The sequence below is a fragment of the Dipodomys ordii genome, unplaced genomic scaffold (genome assembly GCF_000151885.1).
Source record: "Dipodomys ordii isolate 6190 unplaced genomic scaffold, Dord_2.0 Scaffold50, whole genome shotgun sequence".
NCBI lineage: Eukaryota > Metazoa > Chordata > Mammalia > Rodentia > Heteromyidae > Dipodomys > Dipodomys ordii.
In genome coordinates, this window is record NW_012267266.1 from 4490321 (window position 1) to 4511456 (window position 21136).

Genomic DNA, 21136 nt, shown 5'->3' on the forward strand with positions numbered 1-21136 from the left:
TATATATATATATATATATATCACATTTTCTTGATCAGTTCATCTGCTGAGGGGCATCTGGTTTGGTTCCATATCTTAACTATGGTAAATAATGCTGCAGTGAACATAGTTGTATTGGTAGCTTTAGTGTGGTTTTGTTTGTGATCATTTGGGTAAATGCCCAGTAGTGGAATTGTTGGATCAAAGGAGAGCTCTATGTTTAGTTTTTTTTGAGGAACCTCCATACTGCTTTCCAGAGTGGTTGAACCATTTTACATTTCCACTAACAGTATAGTAGTGTTCCCTTTTGACCACATCCCCACCAGGATCTGTTATTATTTGTTTTCTTGATAATGGCCATTCTAACATGGGTGAGGTGGAATCTCAATGTTGTTTTGATTTGCTTTTATGGCCAGAGATGTTGAACATTTCTTCATGTGTCTATTGACTAGTCTTATTTCCTCTCTAGACAAGTCTCTTTGTACTTATTTAGCCCTCTTATTAATGGGGTATTTTCTAAGAACTTGTTATTGGGGCATTTACTTTTTGAGCTCTAGGTATATTTTTGATATGAGGCCCTTGTCTGTTGTATAGCTAGTAAAGATCTTCTCCCAATCTGTGGGTTTTCTATTTGTCTTACTAGCTATGTCCTTTGCCATGCAGAAGTGCTGTAGTTTAATGCAATTCTATTTATCCAGGCTTTCTTTGATTTGTTGCATTTCTGGGTCTTTATTTAGGAAATTTCAACCTGTGCCAAGGAGCCTTAGTATATCCCTTATCCCTTCCTGTAAGAATTTCAGGGTGTCTGCTCTTATCTCAAGGTTTTTGATCCATTTGGAGTTGATTCTGGTGCAGGGTGACATATATAAGGATCTAACTTCAGTTTTCTACATATGTATAGCTCATTCTGTCAGCACCAGTTGTGGAAGGGGCTATCTTTTTTACAGCTGATGATTTGGCTCCCTTATCTTATCAAAGATTAGATGGCCATAGGTCTATGGGATGATTTCTGGGTCTTTAGTTCTATTCTATCAATCCTCAGGCCTGTTCGTATACCAGTACAAAGCTGTTTTTTATAAATAACTATGGCTTTATAATAGAGTTTAAAGTTTGGTATTGATATTCCTCCAACATTGTTTTTCCTGCTAAAGATTGTTTTTGCTATTTGGGGTCTTCTATTATTCCATATGAATTTTTAGATTGCTTCTTCTATTTCATTAAAGAATGTTGGATATTGATGGGTAGTGCATTGAATTTGTAGATAACTTTTGGCAGTATTGCTGTTTTCATGATGTTAATCTTCTCAATTCAGGAGCATGGGAAGTTTTTCTACTTCCTTAAATCTGCTTTAATTTACTTTTTCAGGTTTTTAAAAGTTTTCATCCTAGACGTCCTTTACCTTTGGTTAATTTAATTTGTAGGGTTTTTTCTTTTTTTTTTTGAGGCTATTACAAAAGGAACTGCTTTTCTGATTTTAGCCTTGTTCTTCTCATTGTTGGCATACAGAAAACCACTGATTTTTGTGGGTTAATTTTATACCCTGCTACTTTGCCAAAATTTTGGATCAGCTCGAATAACTTGGGAGTGAAGTCTGTGGGGTTCTTTAAATACAGGATCATGTCATCTGTAAAAAGGGAGAGCTTCATTTCTTCTTTCCCTATTTGGATCTCCTTTATGTTTGGCTCTTGCCTTACTGCTCTGGTTAGGAATTCCAATACTATATTGAAGGGGAGTGGAGAGAGTGGACATCCTTGTCTTGTTCCTGGTTTTAGTTTTAACTTTTTACCATTAGGTATAATGATAGCTGTAGGTTTGTCATTTACAGCCTTTATTATATTGAGAAATGATCCATGGATTCCTAGTTTCTCCAGATCTTTCACCATAAAGGATCTTGTGTTGGATCTTATCAAATGCTTTTTCTGCTTCTGTTGAAATGATCATGTGGTTCTTGTCCTTGCTCCTATTGAGGTGTTGACTTGTGTATATTGAACCAACTTTGCATTCCTGGAATGAATCTTCTTTGATTATAGTGTATGAGTTTTTTGATTATTTGTTGAAGTTGGTTGGCCAGAATTTTATTGAAAAGTTTTGTATCGATATTAATTAAAGAAATGAGTCTATAATTCTCCTTCTTTGATGGGCCCCTATTTGGTTTTGGGATGAGGGTTATGCTGGCCTCATAGAATGAGTTTGGTAGTGATCTTTCACTTTCAATTTCATTAAAGAGTTTGAGGAGTATTGGAGTAAATTCTCCTTTGAAGGCTTTATAGAATTCAGCTGTGAGGACTAGTAGATTATGACCTGCATATTGGGATTGCTACATGTTTTGATATGGCCTGTAAGACTTGGTTTATACATATTTATGGTTTAAAAAATAAATGATTTCATGACTCATAAAAATTAAGATTTTAATGAAACTAAGATTTTAATGACCATAAATGTTGTAACAAATACTCATTTGTTTAGCATCTATGATTGCTTTCTTGCACCAGTGACAAAGTTGAAAAGTTGGGATAAATAGCTGACAAATATTAAAATATTTGATGGTTCATAGGTAATTTGTGGACCCCTGTTCCGAAATACATAAATATTTGGAAATAATAAAAAATTGAGTTGACCCAACTTTGGAATTTTATTAGCTTAACAAATTTTGAAGTTATAAGTCAGAAAGGGACTTTGGAGAACAAGTCATTTGGACATACCTGTCATTTTGACATACCTAACAAAAATGTCATCTATCTGGTCTATCACAATCTTTAGTCAGGTGATACTCACAGTTCCACAAAACAGCATGGACGAATTTTGGCAAATCTACTTTATATTGGGAAAGAAACATTTGTCTTCCTTCCTTAAATTTACCCTAAACTGGGAAGGATCTTCTTTCTTCCCCCATCTCTGCAGATAAACCTATATTTGTATCAAACAAGAAATAGTCGAATATTGTTATGGCACCTACTAACCTTTTACTATCCCCAACATTTTTATGATGTCTTTCTAACATCTAATTAAGATTTAAAAAAAAAGTTGTGTGTGCGTGTGCGCGCATGTGTGCTGGTCCTAGCTCTTGAACTCAAGGCCTGGGTGCTGTGTCAGCTTTTTTGTTCAAGGTTAGTGCTCTATTACTTGAGCCACAGCTCCACTTCTGACTTTTTTATTTTCAGTTTTTGGTGCTTAATTGGAGATAAGAGTCTCATGCACTTTTCCTGTCCCAGCTGCTTCAAACCATGAAGCTCAGTTCTCAGCCTGAGTTAGCTAGGATTATAGGTATGAGTCACTGGCACTCAGCAGGTCTTAGTAAAAAGCTTATTTTTCCCTTGGTTTAGAATATTAAGTTAGGAACTGGTTAGTTTGGAACTTTGGTTTTGTATACCAACGGAAGTTACTTTCCTATTATAGACTGTAGATTATCAGAAGGGGAGCTTACTATTTTTTTTGCTTGTATCTTTCTGTTCTGTTGCTGTTACTGGGATTTGAAATCTGGGCTTCTTGCTTGCTCAACTTTCTCTGTTATCTAGCATTCTACCACTTGAACCATACCTCCAACCCCTATAATCTTTTTAGAAAAGCAAAGCCATCCATGTGGTCTGTAAATATAAATTATCAGGGAGAAATATTTGTTCCTATTCCTTTACTTTTTTAGAGTGTTTCTGAAGCCTCTGCTCTGAAAGGGCCTTCAGGATATGCTGGGTATTTACTCTTCTTTACCAAGTGTTTTTTGTTTGCTTGTTCATTTTTGTGGTGTTGTTGGTTTTTTTCTTGCCAGTCTTGGGGCTTGAACTCAGGGCTGGGCACTGTCCTTGAGCTTCTTTTGCTCAAGGCTAGCACTCTATCACTTGAGCCACAGTTCCACTTCCAGCTTTTTCTGTGTATGTAGTACTGAGGAATTGAACCCAAGGCTTCGTGCATGCTAGACAAGACTCTACCACTAAGCCACATTCCCAGCCCTCCCAGGTATTATAAACAGTGAAAAATGTAGCCGAACAGAAGCCCAAAGTTACTGACACAGTGGTGTGGGAATTAGGTACTGTTCAGAGAGAGTATATATTAGTGATGGTGGTAACTTCCTTCTCCTGGAATTGATATCATCCTAAGTCCCTTCAATTCTACCCTAGGATGTCTTCCTGATGCTTTTAAACATTGGGATGGGAGCAGAGGCTTAAGTGTTAGACCAGGTACCCTGAAATTAGTATAGTATTTTGTTTACCTGCTTATCCAATTTTGTAGGAAAAATCTTCAGCTTTCTAATTCTCAAATAAGTTAAGTACCATTAGCCTAGGGAGATGCAAAATTCATTAAGCCTAATTCACAGCAGCCTGTCCTCTGTGGCTTTAAGGCCTGGATCAGAGATTCTGCCTCAGGGTTGTCTCAGAGGGTTCTCTTGACAGTGCTGATGGAATGCATAATATTTGGCTCCTGTGCTTTTTGTTCTTTAGGCATTGTTATCCCCACAGGTTCATTGACCTCTTCAGTATTTCCATAGAACATGCTTTAGACCTGGAATAACCAGCTTCTTTGCATGTTCTTTCTATGTTAGAGGGCCAAGTTATACCATCCATCATATGTTGAGTATTTATCATGGCACAGTATGTATTGTGCATTACCATGTATAATAGTTGAGGTGAGCTAAGCATAACCCATTTATTTGCTCATTCTTTGCTTTCATAAAATATCAATTAAGCACCCATGTGCCAGGCATTAGGGATATATTATTTTTTTAAAAAGTCTGGTGCTGGTGGCTCATGACTGTAATTCTAGCTACTCAGGAGGCTGAGGTCTGTAGTTTGAAGCCAGTCAGGACAGGAATGTCTCTGAGATTCTTTATCTCCAATCAGCCACCAAAACCAGTGGTGGAACTGTGGCTTAAGTTGTAGAGTGCTAGCAGTGAGCATACAGGGACAGGCCCAGACCCTGAATTCAAGCCTTGACTAGTGCTCGTCTGTATGCACGTGCATGAGTGCATACACACATACACACACACACACAAAGTAAAAAATGGAAATAGATAAAATATCAGCCTCATGAAGGCTGGCAGACAGAAAATCAGGTAAATAAATACACAAGTAAGATTGTAATAATTGCTAGGGAATAAATAAGCAAGGTGGGTGAGTCCCTGAGGAGACCATTTTAGATAGGATGGTTTATGAGGGCCTCATCAAGATGTTTGAACTGAGTCCTAAAGAATGTGAAAGAGCTAGACACCAGTGGCTCATGTCTATATTCCTAGCTATTCAGGAGGCAGAGATCTACGGATCAGAGTTCAAAGCCAGCCCAGGCAGGGAAGCCTGTGAGCCTCTTATTTCCACTTAACCACCAAAAAATCCAGAAGTGGAGCTATGGCTTGAGTGGTAGAACTCTAGCTTTGAGCACAAAGCTCAGGGACTGCCCAAGCCCCAGGATGGATACACACACACACAAGCGCCACCCCCCCCCAATGTGAAAGGGTTAAGTTTGTAGGTTTAGGGAATAACATTTCAGGCAAATGGAATAACAAGAATAATTCCTAGCTATGCTAGGTTTGAGAAGCAGGAAAATGATCAAAGTAATTAAAGATCTAGAGAAGGAAAGAAACTGATAGGTGATATAAATGGAAAGTGACTCAGATCATGTAGAGGTGGTGGTTTTATGTATATGTGCACATGCAAGAGCACTGGCACTCCAGGCTTCCTGGTCTTAATTGGCATTTTGATCTTGGCTGGCACTCTACCACTGGAGCCATACCTCCAATTCTAAATTTTGCTGGTTGATTGTAAGTAAGAATCTCACAGTCTTAACTGCTTAGGCTACCTTCAGATAAGAAACTTGTAGGTCTCAGCCTCCTGACTAACCAGGATTATAGTCCTAAACCATTGATAACTTGCTCATGAAGAATTTTTTTTGGGTCCGGTCGTGGGGCCTGAACTCTGGGCCTGGGTGCTGTCCCTCAGCTCTTCAGCTCAAGGGTAGCACTCTACCACTTGAGCCACAGCACCACTTCTGGCTTTTTTCCCCCTGCTTATGCGGTGCTGAGGAATCAAACCCAGGGCCTCATGCATGCAAGACAAGCGCTCTACCACTGAGCCACCTTCCCAGCCCCTCATGAAGAATTTTTAAGGAGCATGTTAAGTATTCTTTATTGACCATTAATTGTAGTGGAAAGACATTGGAGTTTTTTACACAGATTAGTGACTTTATGTATAGTTTAGCAAGTTAGCTTTAGTTGATTTATACCTGGCAAACAGATTAAAGAAATGGAAAGGAAGAAGCAAATAATTAGGGTGCTATTTTAGTAGATCAGACAAGACACAATGGTGACTTCACCCAGAGTATCATAATGGAGAGTAGGTGAATATAAGATTTATTTTGGGTCGGGCTCTGGTGACTCATCCTGTAATCGTAGCTACTTAGGAGGCTGAGATCTGAGGATCATGGTTCAGAACAAGCCTGAGCAGGAAAAGTCCGTGTGACTCTTATCTCCAATAAAATCACTCAGAAAACTGGAAGAGGTGCTGTGGCTCAAGTGGTAGAGCGCTAGTCTTGAGCTGAAGAGCTGAGGGACAGTGCCCAGGCCCAGAGTTCAAGCCCTATGACTCACCCCCCCCCCCAAAAAAAAAGATTTATTTTGGAGGTTGATTCAACAGGCCTTGTTTATTATTTAAATTTAGAAGTTGCAGGAAGTTGAAAGAAGTAGAAAAGATTTCAGGAACAAGCCTTATTTGGGGATTGGAGAAGTGGGGTTCCTGGAAGTGCTATTATTGGGACACATTTCTAGAGATAGTAATCAAGAACTATAGATTTAGTAAGTTAGATGTATGTGTTGAACATTTGAGGTTCATAAGTTAGGTAGTTATATAAAAGTCTACTAGTTCAGGGGAGAGGTTTGGGCCTAAGGTATTAATGTAGAATAACTAGCAGATTGATATTTTGGAAATGGAGAAAAGATCATTCAGGACAGAACTCTTAGGCATCCCAGCATAGAAAATTAAGGTAGGAGATAAAGAATCATCAAAAATTTGGAGAAGGAATGATGAACCAGCTAAGTATGGTAACAAAAAGGCAGGAAAGAAGAGTGAAGAAAGAAGGATATACTTTACAAATGCTGCTGAGTAGTTGGGGAACATGAAGTTAGTGGAAGGTTTATTCAATTTGGTCATCAATTTTTGGTATTTTGATGAACAGTGTTGGTGTAATGGGAACAGAATCTAGATCAGAGCAAATGGCAATGTAAATAGGAGTCAAGAAGTCAGGGACAAGTGAGTGAAGACATTGTGTTCATAAAGTTTCACTCTGCACAGAAGCAGAAAAGGGCAACTAGAAGACACCTGAAGTCAAATGGGTGCTAATGTACTGAAAAGAATAAGCCAGTTAAGGGAAGAAATTGCTGATGATGGAAAGAGAGAATGGTATAATTACAGGAGTTAAAGCGTTTATGAAGTCAAGTGGGATCTGGAGCATTTGTTTAATTGGAGCAGTTACACTGTCATCCTTTGTAATAGAAGGGTAATAAAGAATGGAAGTTGAAATGTGGGTTGATTGTAGAGTTGATGATGGGAAGATGAAGAAATTCTTAACAACTTTTTCCTTTCTCATTTCCTGTACCCCACCCCTTTATTTTCCTTCTTCTCCCTCTTCATCCCTTCCTCCCCCCCCCCCCCTTAGAATAAGAACGTAGGCTCTTGGTGCCTTCTAGGCAGGCACAGTGAACAATATCCCTAACCCGGAAGTTGAAGAAATTCTTGATGATAACAGCCATTTTCTCAGTAAAAAATTAAGTGAGAATATAAGTTGATGCATTGTATATGTACACATTTCTATTTGTACATGAATGTGTATATATATGGGCCTAAGAGAGTGGGACTTAAGCAAACAGAGATATAAGAAGATAGGATTAGTTCTGACCAAGTCTTGGATGTGGAGATAATTATTTCCATCTATGAATTTTGAATGTGGTGCTTCCTTGTAGAGGTAGGGGCAGAGCCATGGCATTCATATGTAGTTGGCAGTGGATTATGCTCTGTGGGGAGAGGGATTTGAGATTTTTCTCCCTTCCTTTGTGGCATTATACTAATCATTTGAACAGAACATTACTAGCATATATATAATATGTGCTCAGTAAGTGGGAGTCATCAGTTATTTTGAAATAGTTTTAGACTGAGGTTTAACAAAACATGTTTTTATAGAGCCCAAAAGAATCTCTATAATGAATCAAAGACTGAATGAGCAAAAGCTTTCTTGAAAGTTGTTGGGATTGTGTTGAGACTGATGTTGTCCCTTCTAAAATAGAGCCAGATTAGTAGCCCTTTTCTCTTTCAGATCTGAAGTTTCATGACTTACAACTGAACAATCTTGTCATAGTCCATTGTGTTAATTACTTTTGTATTTCTGTATGCCAGTTGTAAACAACTTAAAAAAGAGTAAGGATTTATTTTGCTCATTATTTCAGAAGTTTTGTCCATTACAGTGGAGAAGGTATAGTGGAACAGCTCTGTTCAACTCATGGCAACCCAGAAGCAAAATGTAAGAGATTACAGAAAGGGGCCAGGCCTCCTAAAGACATGCTCCTGGCCTATTTCTTCCAATGCTGTCATATTTTGAATGCTGTCTGATTAGTTCAGAATCCTCAGGATCCAATCATTTCCCCTAAGTCCTATCAATTAGCAATCAAGTCTCTAATATATGAGCATGTGGAAACCACAATGACCATATTCCACATTTCCACTTGTTCATGTCAGTCTTCTTCACTGAACTGAATGTTAGTGGTGAGACCTTGCTCCTTTTCCATATGTGAATGCCCTTTCTCCAATCAAGATGAATGACTGTGGCTTGAATCAGCTCCAAGTTTTTTTGTTTTTTTTTTTTTTTTGTGAGGATGTAAGTAGTCTCTGCTTGAGATTAGTAGCATATTTGTTTCCTTTACTCCCCTTGGTAGCTGGCCTTGATACAGTGTGAGTATATCTAACTCATTTATGTGAAGACAGATTGACTTGAAATTAAGGTCAGGTGCACTATGAGTGGCATGTGTCCCTTTTGTATCCCTGCCAAGAAAAATATAAATAAGGGTGTATGTTACTCCCTATCTTTGTATACCCTTCCCACTAGGAGGCCTTGCTGGGAAATATACTCAGAGAACAGCATTGTACAGACATTCCAAATCCATTTCTGTTTAAGCAGCTAGGTAACAGTTATTTAATGTGAGCTTTTATCTTCCCTGTGCTTTCTCATCCTTTTTTTTTTTTTTAATGATGTAGCTCCATCTTTAATTGTATCTTTTCCTCTACTAGCTTCTAGGTAAGGTCACCTTGTTGGACCCCTGGCTGAAAGCAAAGGTAGGATAGTACACTAGAGTTCTAGCTGTTCTGGCCTAGCTTTCCTTGGCTGCCACATACCCAGTATACTTTCTGTCTTGCACAATTTAATGTCATTCTCCTGACTCTCAGCTTTTCTTTGGATAGGCTTGACATCAACACCAACACTTATACATCTCAGGATCTCAAGAGTGCCTTGGCCAAATTCAAAGAGGGGGAAGAGATGAAGAATTCAAAGGAAGATGAGGTATGTGGTGTTCTTTCCAGTTAGTAAAAGCTATTTCTATAAACCTTAGTGTTTTTGTATGGGAAAAAAGTTTTTTCCAGTAGGTGTTACAATAAAAATTGGGTGGTTATATTATAAAAACAATTTGAAGAGTGACCAAAAACCCTTTATAGACTGTTTTTTGTTTTTGTTAGTTGTAGGGCTTGAACTCTGGGCCGGGGCACTGCCTCTGAGCTCTTCAGCTCAAGGCTAGTGCTGTACCGCTTGAGGTACAGCTCCACTTACTGTTTTCTGGTGGTTAATTGGAGATAAGAGTCTCATGGATGTTTCTGCCCTGGCTGGCTTTGAATCGCAATCCTCAGATCTCAGCCTCCTGAGTAACTAAGATTATAGGCATGAGCCACTGGCACCTGGCTAGACTGATTTTTTAAGAACAATACTGGGAGCATTTCTATCTAGGTTAGCATTTCTACCACATGATTGGAGAAATTGCAGGACAGAACAAAAATGACCATATTCTCCATTATCATAAACAAGAATGGTTAAAAGATTACAACTCAGAGCAGAGCCTCTCACTTTGTCCACAGGTAGGCACATGTTGTTCCAGACAAATAGAATTCAACCAGTTGTTTTGTCCTTTTAACAGGTAGCAAATGTATTTTTTAATGGGCATTAGGTTTCTTAAGCATGAGACTTATTATTGGGACAAGAGTATAACTTGAGTTTTCCTAGCTATAAATTTCTTGGCAAGCTGAGGAAATAAGAAGGAAAAAGAGGCAGATACAACTACTTGGTTGTGCTCCTAATGTCTGGGAGGATTTACAAGTAGACTATACTCAGAGAAATCCTTCTTGAAGTGGATATGAGTTCAATATAATATCCAGGGAATTTCACAAAACATTTTTTACCTTTGTAGTTGAGTCCTCTGAGTCCTTTAAAGGACCTCCTTTAGTGGTTGCCTTGGGGAACTCTCAAGTTCTCCTTTTTTTCCATCTTAGAATCTCCTTACTCTTTGTCTACCTCTCTCCCATCTCCTAGGATCATAGCATGGTTTTTTGTAAGAAAGCTTTAATGTTTCAGATCCTTTAGAACTAAGCTAACCTTTGTAGGAGGGCTGCTGTTGACCTGTTTAAGGCAGGTTAACCCACAGGCTAACTCTTCATGACTTTATTTTCATATCCTGCATGGGTAGTGTGCATAGTGTGGGAAGATTAGGGACAAGTAGCAGCAGCAGCAGGTAAGGGACGGTGATGGATGAAATTCCATTCTACCACACATATAGTCACTGAGTAAAAGCAAATCTGCTGTCTGGTGCTAGTGAGTCTGAAAGAGTAGAGAGTAAGTGCTTGGATTAGTGTTCTGGGTTCTTTCTACTATCATCTCTTTACTGTGGCCATTGTGTAAGTCTGATTGGAACATAAAAGTTGCTCTGGTTTCATAATTCCTGTTGTTTCTCTCTGCTCTCTTGGGAAGTACAGTGGGATTTTCTTTCCTCAGATAATGGCATTTTACTCTCATAATTCAGTGTATAAAAGTATGAATATTATGAAAATATTTGAAAAACCAAAAGCAAAGGATTCTTTTCTTTTCTTTTTTTTTTTTGGTCGGTCGTGGGGCTTGAACTCTGGGCCTGAGTGCTGTCCCTCAGCTCTTCAGCTCAAGGGTAGCGCTCTACCACTTGAGCTACAGCGCTACTTCCCAAAGGATTATTTTCTATTGCTGATTTTTGCAAAAAAAAAAAAAAAAAAGTTCTGCTGGGCGCCGTTGGCTCATGCCTGTAATCCTAGCTACTCAGGAGGCTGAGATCTGAGGATCGTGGTTTAAAGCCAGCCCGGGCAGGAAAGTCCGTGAGACTCCTATCTCCAATAAACCACTAGAAAACCGGAAGTGGTGCTATAACTCAAGGGGTAGAGCGCTCGCCTTGAGCTGAAGAGCTGAGGGACAGCGTTCAGGCCCAGAGTTCAAGCCCCACAACTGACCAAAAAAAAAAAGTTCTTTCTTTTTGCTGAAGTCCACATATGAGCGGTTGAAACCAAGAACCTAGTACCTGCTGATTTGAGTTAGCTACCCTCTTCTGAGTTATAAGGTGTCCTTATTTCTGTGGAGTTTAGGTTGTTAGCATTTTCATTGAGTTGCTGCATCCTGGGATCCTTCGGTTTTCATTTTGAGCCTATCTGGACTGACTCAGCTCCCTGTCAATGTGCTGTCAGCACTGGCTGTGGAACTTGAAAATAAATTGACATATAATAGTCTGGGGATTTTTTTTTACATGTTTTCAAGCTCTTGGCTACAAATGCCTTCATACTTGTAGCTTATTAATTTTTAAACCCCTCCTGTATGGTGTCTTGTAAGTACAGGTGCTTTTGCTATTTATAAAGATAATACTGTTAGATAGTGGCCATATCTCTTGTAATTTTTTTATTTTTGGTGCTACTAGGGTTTAAAATCAAGGCTTTTCATTTGTTCTGTTTGCTTGTTCAGCTGGTGCTCTACTACTGAGTTATATCTCCAGCCCTTATTTTTGCTGGTTATTTTGGAGATGCAATCTAGTGGATTTTTCTGCCTAGGCTTATATGAACCTCAATTCTCTGGATTCCTGAGTAGTTAGGATTACAGGTATGATCGACTGGAGCATGGTTCTGTTCTGCATTTTGTATTTTGGGGAGAAATGCATTAATTCCTTTGTATTAGTGGTTGCCTTAGTTGATTTAGATGAAGAGTTTCTCACTTCTCAAAAAGGCCATCTATCAGTTTTGGATTGTTATTGTTGAATCTTACCCATTTATCTCTCTTTTACAATGCATATTGCTTGATGTTTATACCTTATGTCAGCTACTGTTCACTTGTAACTTAAAATTTTTTATATTTTAAAATATGACCATCTTAAACTTTTGATTCTGGCAAGACATGGTAGACTCTTTTTTTCCCTCCCAAATACAAATAAAGGAAAAAAAATTAATGTTGATGAGATGAGTTGCTCAGCAATGAGCTTTTGAGTTTCTTGGTTTTCTTTTTGCTCTCTGTATCCCAAACTGGGAACTGGAGACTCCCACATCCTGGAAATGCCAGCAGGTACAGATACTAAAATGCTCTTAAAAAAAATGCCTGCTCTTTCTAGATGAAAGCCTGAAAAAGAAGTTGTGTAACATGAAAACTTTGGCAATACTTGTCCTATTCTAGCAAAAGATAATGGAAGCAATTCCTCACCCTTGGCCACAAGAAGTTTAGAGAAGAGTTTGGATTTCCATCCTGCTTGGTGGTAATAGCATTGTGGGGATTCTGATTTTGTACTCCCTCCTAATGGCAGTCAAGTAATATGAGTCAGGTCTCTGTTGCTTTCACCAAAATGTGTCAGAAGATGATAAGCAGAGAGGCTGAATTTTCTACCTTCTGCCTATAGCTACTCCCTGCCCTGAATGGTACAGCAGAGACTAAGTTAGATCCTGATTTTCCAGAACCCCCGTTTAGGGGTACCAGGCTTCTTATATGTCAGCATGATACCAGCAGAATCCAGGCAGGGAACTTCAATGTTGGTCCTCTGTCTAGCAGCACCAAGATGGATTTTCACTTCTCTGTAATGTGGTAGTATTAATAGGAATGTACAGGGAGTCTGACCTTCCAACCCTACCCTGGTAGTAAAAGGCAGTGTGAGGAAGCATTCTGCCTCCCACTCTGGGATAGGGTCAGTCAGGTAAGTGAGGAGCATGAACTACTTTTTTTTTTTTTTTGGGTCCGGTCATGGGGCCTGAACTCTGGGGCTGGGCGCTGTTCCTCAGCTCTTCAGCTCAAGGCTAGTGTTCTACCCGTTGAGCCACAGTGCCACTCTGGCTTTCTTCTTTTTGCTTATGTGGTGCTGAGGAATTGAACCCAGGGCCTCAGGCATGCAAGGCAAGCACTCTACCACTGAGCCACCTTCCCAGCCCCAAGCATGAACTACTTTCAGTCCAGCAGCAATGACTTTAGAGCTTTGGTTCCCCTAACCAGGGTGGTGTTGGGAGGAGCTAGTCTTTCACTATCAATATTCAGCGTATAGTGTTAGCAAAATATGGTCTTTACCTTTCCAACTAGAGAGTAAGGGTAGATATTTGGAAGAACCGAGCTGAAGAAAGATTTTGCAAAGTTCTGGCCACAACTCCTAAGTAGCCCCATTATAAACTGAGCAGATTTAATATAGCAAAATATATGAGAACTGAACCATAGTATGGAATATTTACAGATTTTTAGATTGTCTTGTATAGCATACAAAGAAAGCAGTCCAGAATAGTGTTGCATACTTAAAAGTCACAGTAGCTACAGCCCACACAAGTAAGCCACACCAGCAAAATAAACCTAAACAGGTGACTACTTACTGAGGAATACACTTAAATAAGATTGGGACTCTTACTACAAATATTTGTCTAGCATATGTTCGAAAAATCATTTTGCTAAACTAGGACAAAGAAAACCACAACTTGAATTGGAAAACACAAGTGCTATTATGGTTTGAAAGTTGGTGTTCTTTGGGACTTTGGGGAAGTAATTAGGTTTAGATAATGAGGATGGAACCCCATGATGGAATTATAGTTTCCCTATCTCATAAGAAGAGGAAGAGAGCCTAGATACTCAGGAGGCTGAGAACTGAGGATTGCAATTCAAAGCCAGCTCCAGCAGAATAATTCATGAGACCAATATCTCCAATTAGCCAGCAAGAAAAGCCATAAGTAGAGCTATGGCTCAAGTGATAGAACACCATCTTTGAGTGAAAAGCTAAGGGAAAGTACCCAGTCCTCAAGTCAAGATATAATTAAAAGGTAATTGTCTGCACTCAAGGAAGAGATCCTTCACTAGGAACTTTATTTTGGATTTCCCAGCCTCCAGAACGCTTAGGAATAAATTTCTGTTGTTTAACTCACTTTAACTCACCCATTTTATTAATCCACATTTTTTAGACCTCTTCCTTGAGTGCTGACTTATAAGTTGTAATTATCTAACAAAGATTTTAAAGCAACTATCATATCTGCCTCAACTAGTAATTGTGACCACTCTTGAAACAAAGAAAACTTCATCAAAGATACAAGGGCTGGAGGTATGACTTAGAGCACTTGCCTGTGAAACATAAGACCCCAAGATCAAAACCCAGCACTTCAAGAAGGAAGGAAGGAAAGGAGGGGATGGGAGGGGAGAGGAGAGGAAAGAGAATGGGGAGGGAAGAAGGAAGGGGAAGAGAGGAGAGAGAATAAGATAGTGGGGGAGGGAAATGAAGGAAAAGGAAGGAAGGAGGGAGGGAGGGAAGAAGGAAGGGGAGGGAAGGAGAGGGAGAGGGAGGGATAAGGGGAGGGGGAGAGAGAAAGGGAAAAGGAAAGAAAAAAGCTAAATAGAATGACAATGGTAAACACTTTCCAAGGAGGGGATCTATTTAAGGGTACAGTGGCTGCCTGCAACGTGAAATATCCTGAACTGTATTTATACTATACTTTTTTCTATACAAGCATACATACCTATGCTAATATTTAATATATAAATTAAGACCAGTAAAATATTATCAATAAAATAAGTATGACAATATACTAAAATTAAAGTTATGTGACTAATGGACAGGTAGTTTAGTGATTGGCCATACTGGAGAAAGCATGATTCATGTCTAAACCAGGCTAGAGCAGGTTATTAGGAAATTTCAGGACAATGTGTAACATAAAACTTACAAATTGTTTATTTCTAGAAATTCCCATTTAAATATTTTTGTGTCATGGTTGACTACAAGTAACTGAGGCCCTGGAAAGGAATATTGATAAAGATAAAATGGGATTACAGAACTGAAAGTACAATAACTATAATTTTAAAAGTGACTGAATTCATTCAACAGTAGAATGCATATGACAGGAATAAGTTTCACTGAAGACCAAATTATAAAGTCCGAGAATGAAATGAACAGAAGAGGAACAAAGAAGAAATCTTGGGGGAAGTTAAAGAAAAGTACATTGAGCTAAATAAAAATATACAGTCTTATCAGTCAGCAGTGATGTTGTAATTCCAGCACTCAAGAGGGTAGGTAGAATTTCAGGTTGATGGTCTTGTCTCAAAAAACCAAGGCTATGGCCTGATTGTAGAGCACTTGCCTAGCATGTACAAGGCGCTGTGTTAAATCCCAGCACTACAAAAAAAAAGTGTAAGATCCCAGTACCAATAAATCAGATAAATTAAAAATAAACAAAGCACACTATTTTTAAAAATGATGAATTGCATTTCATGCAATTAAAAGCTTTCACTTTATGAAAGGCCCTACAAAGTCAATGGACAGAGAAACTACTGTGGTCCAGCAGTCCTCACTTTATGTTTTTACATGGACTTGTAAAAATGACTGTGCTGAAACTATGAACAACAGTCTTAATAATCAATAGAAAAAATATTGTTCTCTGACCTTTACAGTTTTCTCAAGCACTAAAAAAACTACACTGCTGTCAGTTACAAATATATACAGAAATGAAAAGTAACAATGCTGATATTTGTTTAGTACACTGTAATTTTAAACTCTAGAAACATGAAGATTAAAAGTTTTTCTTTGTAAAAAAAACTTATCAAAGAGAAGTTTGAACATTGCTTAGGTTTTCATTGTATAATATGACATGGAATAAACATCTTTTCTATGTCTTAGCAAATACTAAGTATGGGTCAGCTCTCAGCATTCTACCTATTGTGTCTTCAGTGTTGTGAAATTTCCCAGTCTCTTTAATGTGAAGATACTACTTTTTTTTTTTTTGCCAGTGTCACTTCATCCTTTCTATCACTTTGTTAATTTATGTTTAAGACTTTGTATTTTCTATGTTCCTTTGGCTGTACTTCTGGTTTATCAAACAGCAGCAGTATTAGCATCTCCAAATCTGTCCCAATTCTATGTATGTTCAACTTGGATTTTATGCCTGAATTCCCATTATTTATTTTCTTATTATCCCATTCATCTTTGCTGGCCAGTTTTCTTTGAGTTATTTATTTTCATGAAATATTCCATGAGTTCATTGTTGAGATAGGAAGAGGCCATAAACTATGTACGTTGCATCTATGTGTGAACTGAATAATAGATGCAGAATGACCAGTCACTAGAAGGCTTTGAAAGAAGCCAAGAAGCCATGTGATAAGTAACTACAGGCTTTATGTAATGATTTTGGATTTTAGCAAAGTTGATATGTAAGCCATGATGTTTTAAATACTTTTTTCTTCTTGTTGGTGGTGGTCATGGGGTTGAACTCAGGGCCTGGATGCTGTACCTGAGCTTTTTTGTTTAAGGCTAGTGCTCTACCACTTTGTGCCATAATGCCACTCACAATTTTCTGGTGGTTAATTGGAGATAAGTGTCTCAGGGACTTTTCTGCCCAAGCTTCAAACTGCGATTCTCAAATCTCAGACTCCTGGGTAACTAGGATTACAGTCATGAGCAACCAGTGACTGACCACACTTTCGTTTTTTAACAATGGACATTTTAAACATTTTTTAGGCAGTACTAGGTCTTGCGTATACTAGGCAAGTGCTCTACACTGAACTATATCCCATTCAGACAAAGTACTTTAATCTAGAATACATAAAGAATTCCGAAACTTCAGAAGAACAGACAGCCTATTTTAAAAAAGGAGCAAAGTACATTGGCATTTTATCAATGAAAATATATAGATGGCAGATAAGCCCGTGAGGAAATGTTTAACATCATTAGCTCTTAGAGAAACTAAAATCTATAGGGTTATATCAGTATATATTTGTTAGAATGCATAAAGATATAAACTAGGTTTTTCATAGATTGTCAGTAGGAATGTAAAATGGCTTATCCACCCTGAATAGTTCAGAGTTCTTTTAAAAGAAATATTTTTATCATATAATCCTGAAGTTTCATTCTTGGGCATTTATACCAGAAAAATAAGAGCTTGTGTTTAAACAAAAACCTGTACACAGAGCTGGGAATGTGGCTTAGTGGTAGAGTGCTTGCCTGGCATGCTTGAAGCCCTGAGTTCGATTCTTTAGTACCACATAAACAGAAAAAGTCAGAAGTGGTGCTGTGGTTCATGTGGTAGAGCGCTAGTATAGAGCACAGAGAGGCTCAGGAACAGATCCCAGGCCCTGAGTTCAAGCCCCAAGACTGCCAAAAGAAACAAACAAACAAAAAAACCTGTATATAAATATAGCAAATGGTTCATGCCTGTATCCCAGGAGGTTGATATATGGAGGATCACAGTTCAAGGCTAGCTCAGCCAAGAAAGTTCACTCAACTCCACCTCCAACATAACCAACAAAAAAGTAGGGCTGGATGCACTTAAGTGGAACAGTGTCTACCCTAGCAAGGACCTGAGTTCAAATTCCAGTACATATTTTTTCATGGCAGTTTTTAAATTCACAACAGACAAAACCTGGAAACAACTCAGATATTCTTCAACAGGTAAAGGTTAAACTATACCTATAATGCAATACTACTCTGCAATAAAAAAATGAACTATTTATATGTACAGTAACTTGGGTAGATCTCAGAGACATTATGTTTAGCAAAAACAAAAAAAAACAGCCTAAAAAGATTTTGTGGTTCCATTTATGTCATATTCTCCAAATTTCAGAATTACAGAGATGAAGAAAAATAAATGGTTATGGCAAAGTAGTAGGACAAAGTGCAGCTATAAAGAGGCTGTGCAATGGGAGGTGCTTAGTGGTGGTGGAACAGTTTCACAGCTTAATTGTACTGGTAGTTGCACAAATCTGTAGCTTGGGAAAAACTGTATGGAGTGATACACATGCAAATGAGCACATGTAAAAGGTGATCAAATCTAAGGTTATTTAGACTAGATTATATAGTCTATTTAGTCTGTGTTCTTAGTTTTGACATTGTACTAATATTTTGAAACACATACCCATTGGGGAATGATGAATAAAAAGGATACATCTATACTATTTTTGTGATTTCTTGACTTTATAATTACTTCAAATTGAAATTTCTCTCTCTCTCTTTTTAAAGGCCTTTTTGAGGGTCAGGAACCATTCATCATGTTTGTGAGGCCAGGGTCACTAGCTTTTTAATTATGCCCACTTGTTGTCCCATAGCTCTAGAAAGTGACTCAGCCTTCCCAGACCTCTTTGCCTGGCCTTGCCCAGCATCCCGTTTTTGTTTTTGTTGCTGTTGTTGTTTTAACAGGAGAACATTTTGCATTGTTTTAGTCCAAAGAGTCAGGTGTGGTGCCCCATAGATAGGTGATTGCTCTTCTGAAACAGTTTTGTATTTTTTGTTTTTCAGGCTGGAACTGGGGCTTGAACTTAGGCCACCCTTGCTTGCTTAGCTCTTTAACTCAGGCTGGTACTCTACCATTTGAGCCACATCTCCACTTCTTGCTCAAACAGTTTTTATGAGAGACAGATTCATGCCTTTGGTTGATATTTCTATGGAGTGCTTATAATGGGGAGCTAACAACTGCTCATCATCCTGCCTTTTATAAATATTCATACCTTTTAATTTTTTCTTGGAATATAGATACATAAACCACTATGACCTTTCATATTTTCTTTATAAGCACTATTCCCTAAGATTGGGAAGAAAACGGGAGTATCACATGTATAAAATATCCAATTAAAGTCTTTTATTCACCTCTAACATAACTTCATTTAAAAATCTTTATATGTGTATGAGGTGGGGAGGGATTGAGAGAAAATTGTTTGAGATTTGAGTATAGTACATACAGTAATTTAGCCATTTCAAACAGTTGAACAAATTGTACACCTGTGGTTAGATTGACAGTAATGACAGTGATTTAATTTTCATCGGTAAATTGCTACTGTTCTGACAGCTCTTACCCACACTTTCCAATATCCAGGTTTCCCTAAAATGTTATTGGATTGTTTAGTGCAAGATCAAGATATTCTGTGATTATGAACATTAGAGAGCCATGGTGTGGGTTATTTTACTGTAGATCTCATTTGTTCCATATGAGGTTAGAGTTGAAAGTAGGCTTGTATTACTTTCCCTGACCTCATCAGTTCCAACAAGATGTCTCCATTCTTCCTGGATATTGGAAGTCAGACTTAAATTTAAGTAGCCCTAGGAAAACCTTGAATGTTTTTTGAGCAGAGGCTTATCAAGGTAGATTTTGAAGGCTTTTTTCCTTGGACATCTTAGAAAGTATCAAGAATTTTTGATGGTACAGATTAGAGAGGATTTGGAGTTTTAGAAGAGCAGTGATTTAATGTTGGGCATTGATGGTGGACCATAAAAGCCTTGAGAGATGTCTCCAATTGGCTAGATTCATAACTTCTTTTTTTTTTTTTTTTTGGTTGGTCGTGGGGCTTGAACTCTGGGCTTGGGTGCTATTCCTGCACTCTTTAGCTTGAGACGAGCACTCTACCACTTGAGCTACAGCACCACTTCCTAGATTCATAACTTCTTTGTTACTTTCTTTAGGCAAGGCAGGCTGAAGTAAAGCGACTCTTCCGCCCCATTGAGGAGCTAAAGAAGGCATTTGATGAACTGAATGTTGTTATTGAGACTGACATGCAGATCATGGTACGGTTGATCAACAAGTTCAACAGTTCTAGCTCCAGCCTGGAAGAGAAGATTGCGGCACTCTTTGATCTTGAGTATTATGTCCATCAGGTATTACATTTCTTTGTCTATCAGTTTGATTTTCAATTTACAGCTCCAAAAGTAACCCTCCTGCGCTAAGCCCTGATAAATTTTATCAGCATTATTAGTTCTCTGTTTCTATTGTAGGCCAATGTCTGTTGTAGTTAAATACATTCTTTCAGTCAGAACAATTCTCTTTTTAGCTTGCCTCCTTTCCTCCCTCCCTCCCTCCCTCCCTCCATCCCTCCCTCCTTCCTTTCCTTCCCCTTCCTTCCTTCCTTCCTTCCTCTCTCTTTTTTTCTTTCTATAACAAAGAAGAGACCTATCTGAGTTGTCTTTGTGGATGCACCATTTATGCTGAGCACTCAAGGAAGATTGGGATTTGCCAGGTGAAGAGGAGTAACTAAAACAGTGCAGTAACTATATCACCCATGGACCAAATCTGGCGCAGTACTTCCATTTGTAAATAAGTTTTATTGGATATAGTCACACTTATTTGCTGATGTATTATTTATGGCTGATTTCATTCTACAATGGCAGAATTGAGTCAGACTATAAGGCCCATAAAGTAAAAAATACTTATTGTTAGGCCCTTTAAAAAATGTTTGCAGCTGGGTACTGCTGGTCAATGCTATAATCCTAGCTACTCAGGAGGCTGAGATCTGAGGTTTGCAGCTTGAAGCCAGCCCAAGCAGAAAACTCCATGAGACTCTTATCTCCAGTAAACTACCCAGAAAAAGCCAGAAGTGGTACTGTGGCTAAAGTGCTAGCCTTGAGCAAAAGAAGTTCAGAGACAGTGCCCGGGCCCTGAGTTAAAGCCAAGGACCAGCCTAAAAAACATTTGCCAGTCTTTGCCAGGCAAAATAACCACATGTGCAAAGATTCTGATAGCAGGGAAGAGCTTAAAGAAGTTGAAGGCCAGTAAGGATTGGATTGTCTGGAGCAGGGAAGTATAGATGAAAGTGGCCAGGGGAAGGGAGGTATAGATAAAATAGGAAGTTTAAGAAATGCAAGGTTGATGGGCGGCCACATGCAGAAAACTAAAAGTGGACCCCAGCCTATCACCATGCACCAACATCAACTCAAAAT

General features: G+C 38.5%; 1 protein-coding gene across 3 annotated transcripts in view; it reads left to right on the forward strand.

Moving 5' to 3' along the window:
* Window positions 1-21136, forward strand: part of Sil1 (SIL1 nucleotide exchange factor) — a 278466-nt gene that overhangs the window by 175658 nt on the left and 81672 nt on the right. For all 3 annotated transcript variants that reach the window (XM_013020449.1, XM_013020448.1, XM_013020447.1), the window contains 2 exons: window positions 9408-9507; window positions 19886-20077. In XM_013020449.1, coding sequence (XP_012875903.1) covers window positions 9408-9507; window positions 19886-20077 — 292 coding nt within the window. The remainder of the gene's footprint in view (window positions 1-9407; window positions 9508-19885; window positions 20078-21136) is intronic.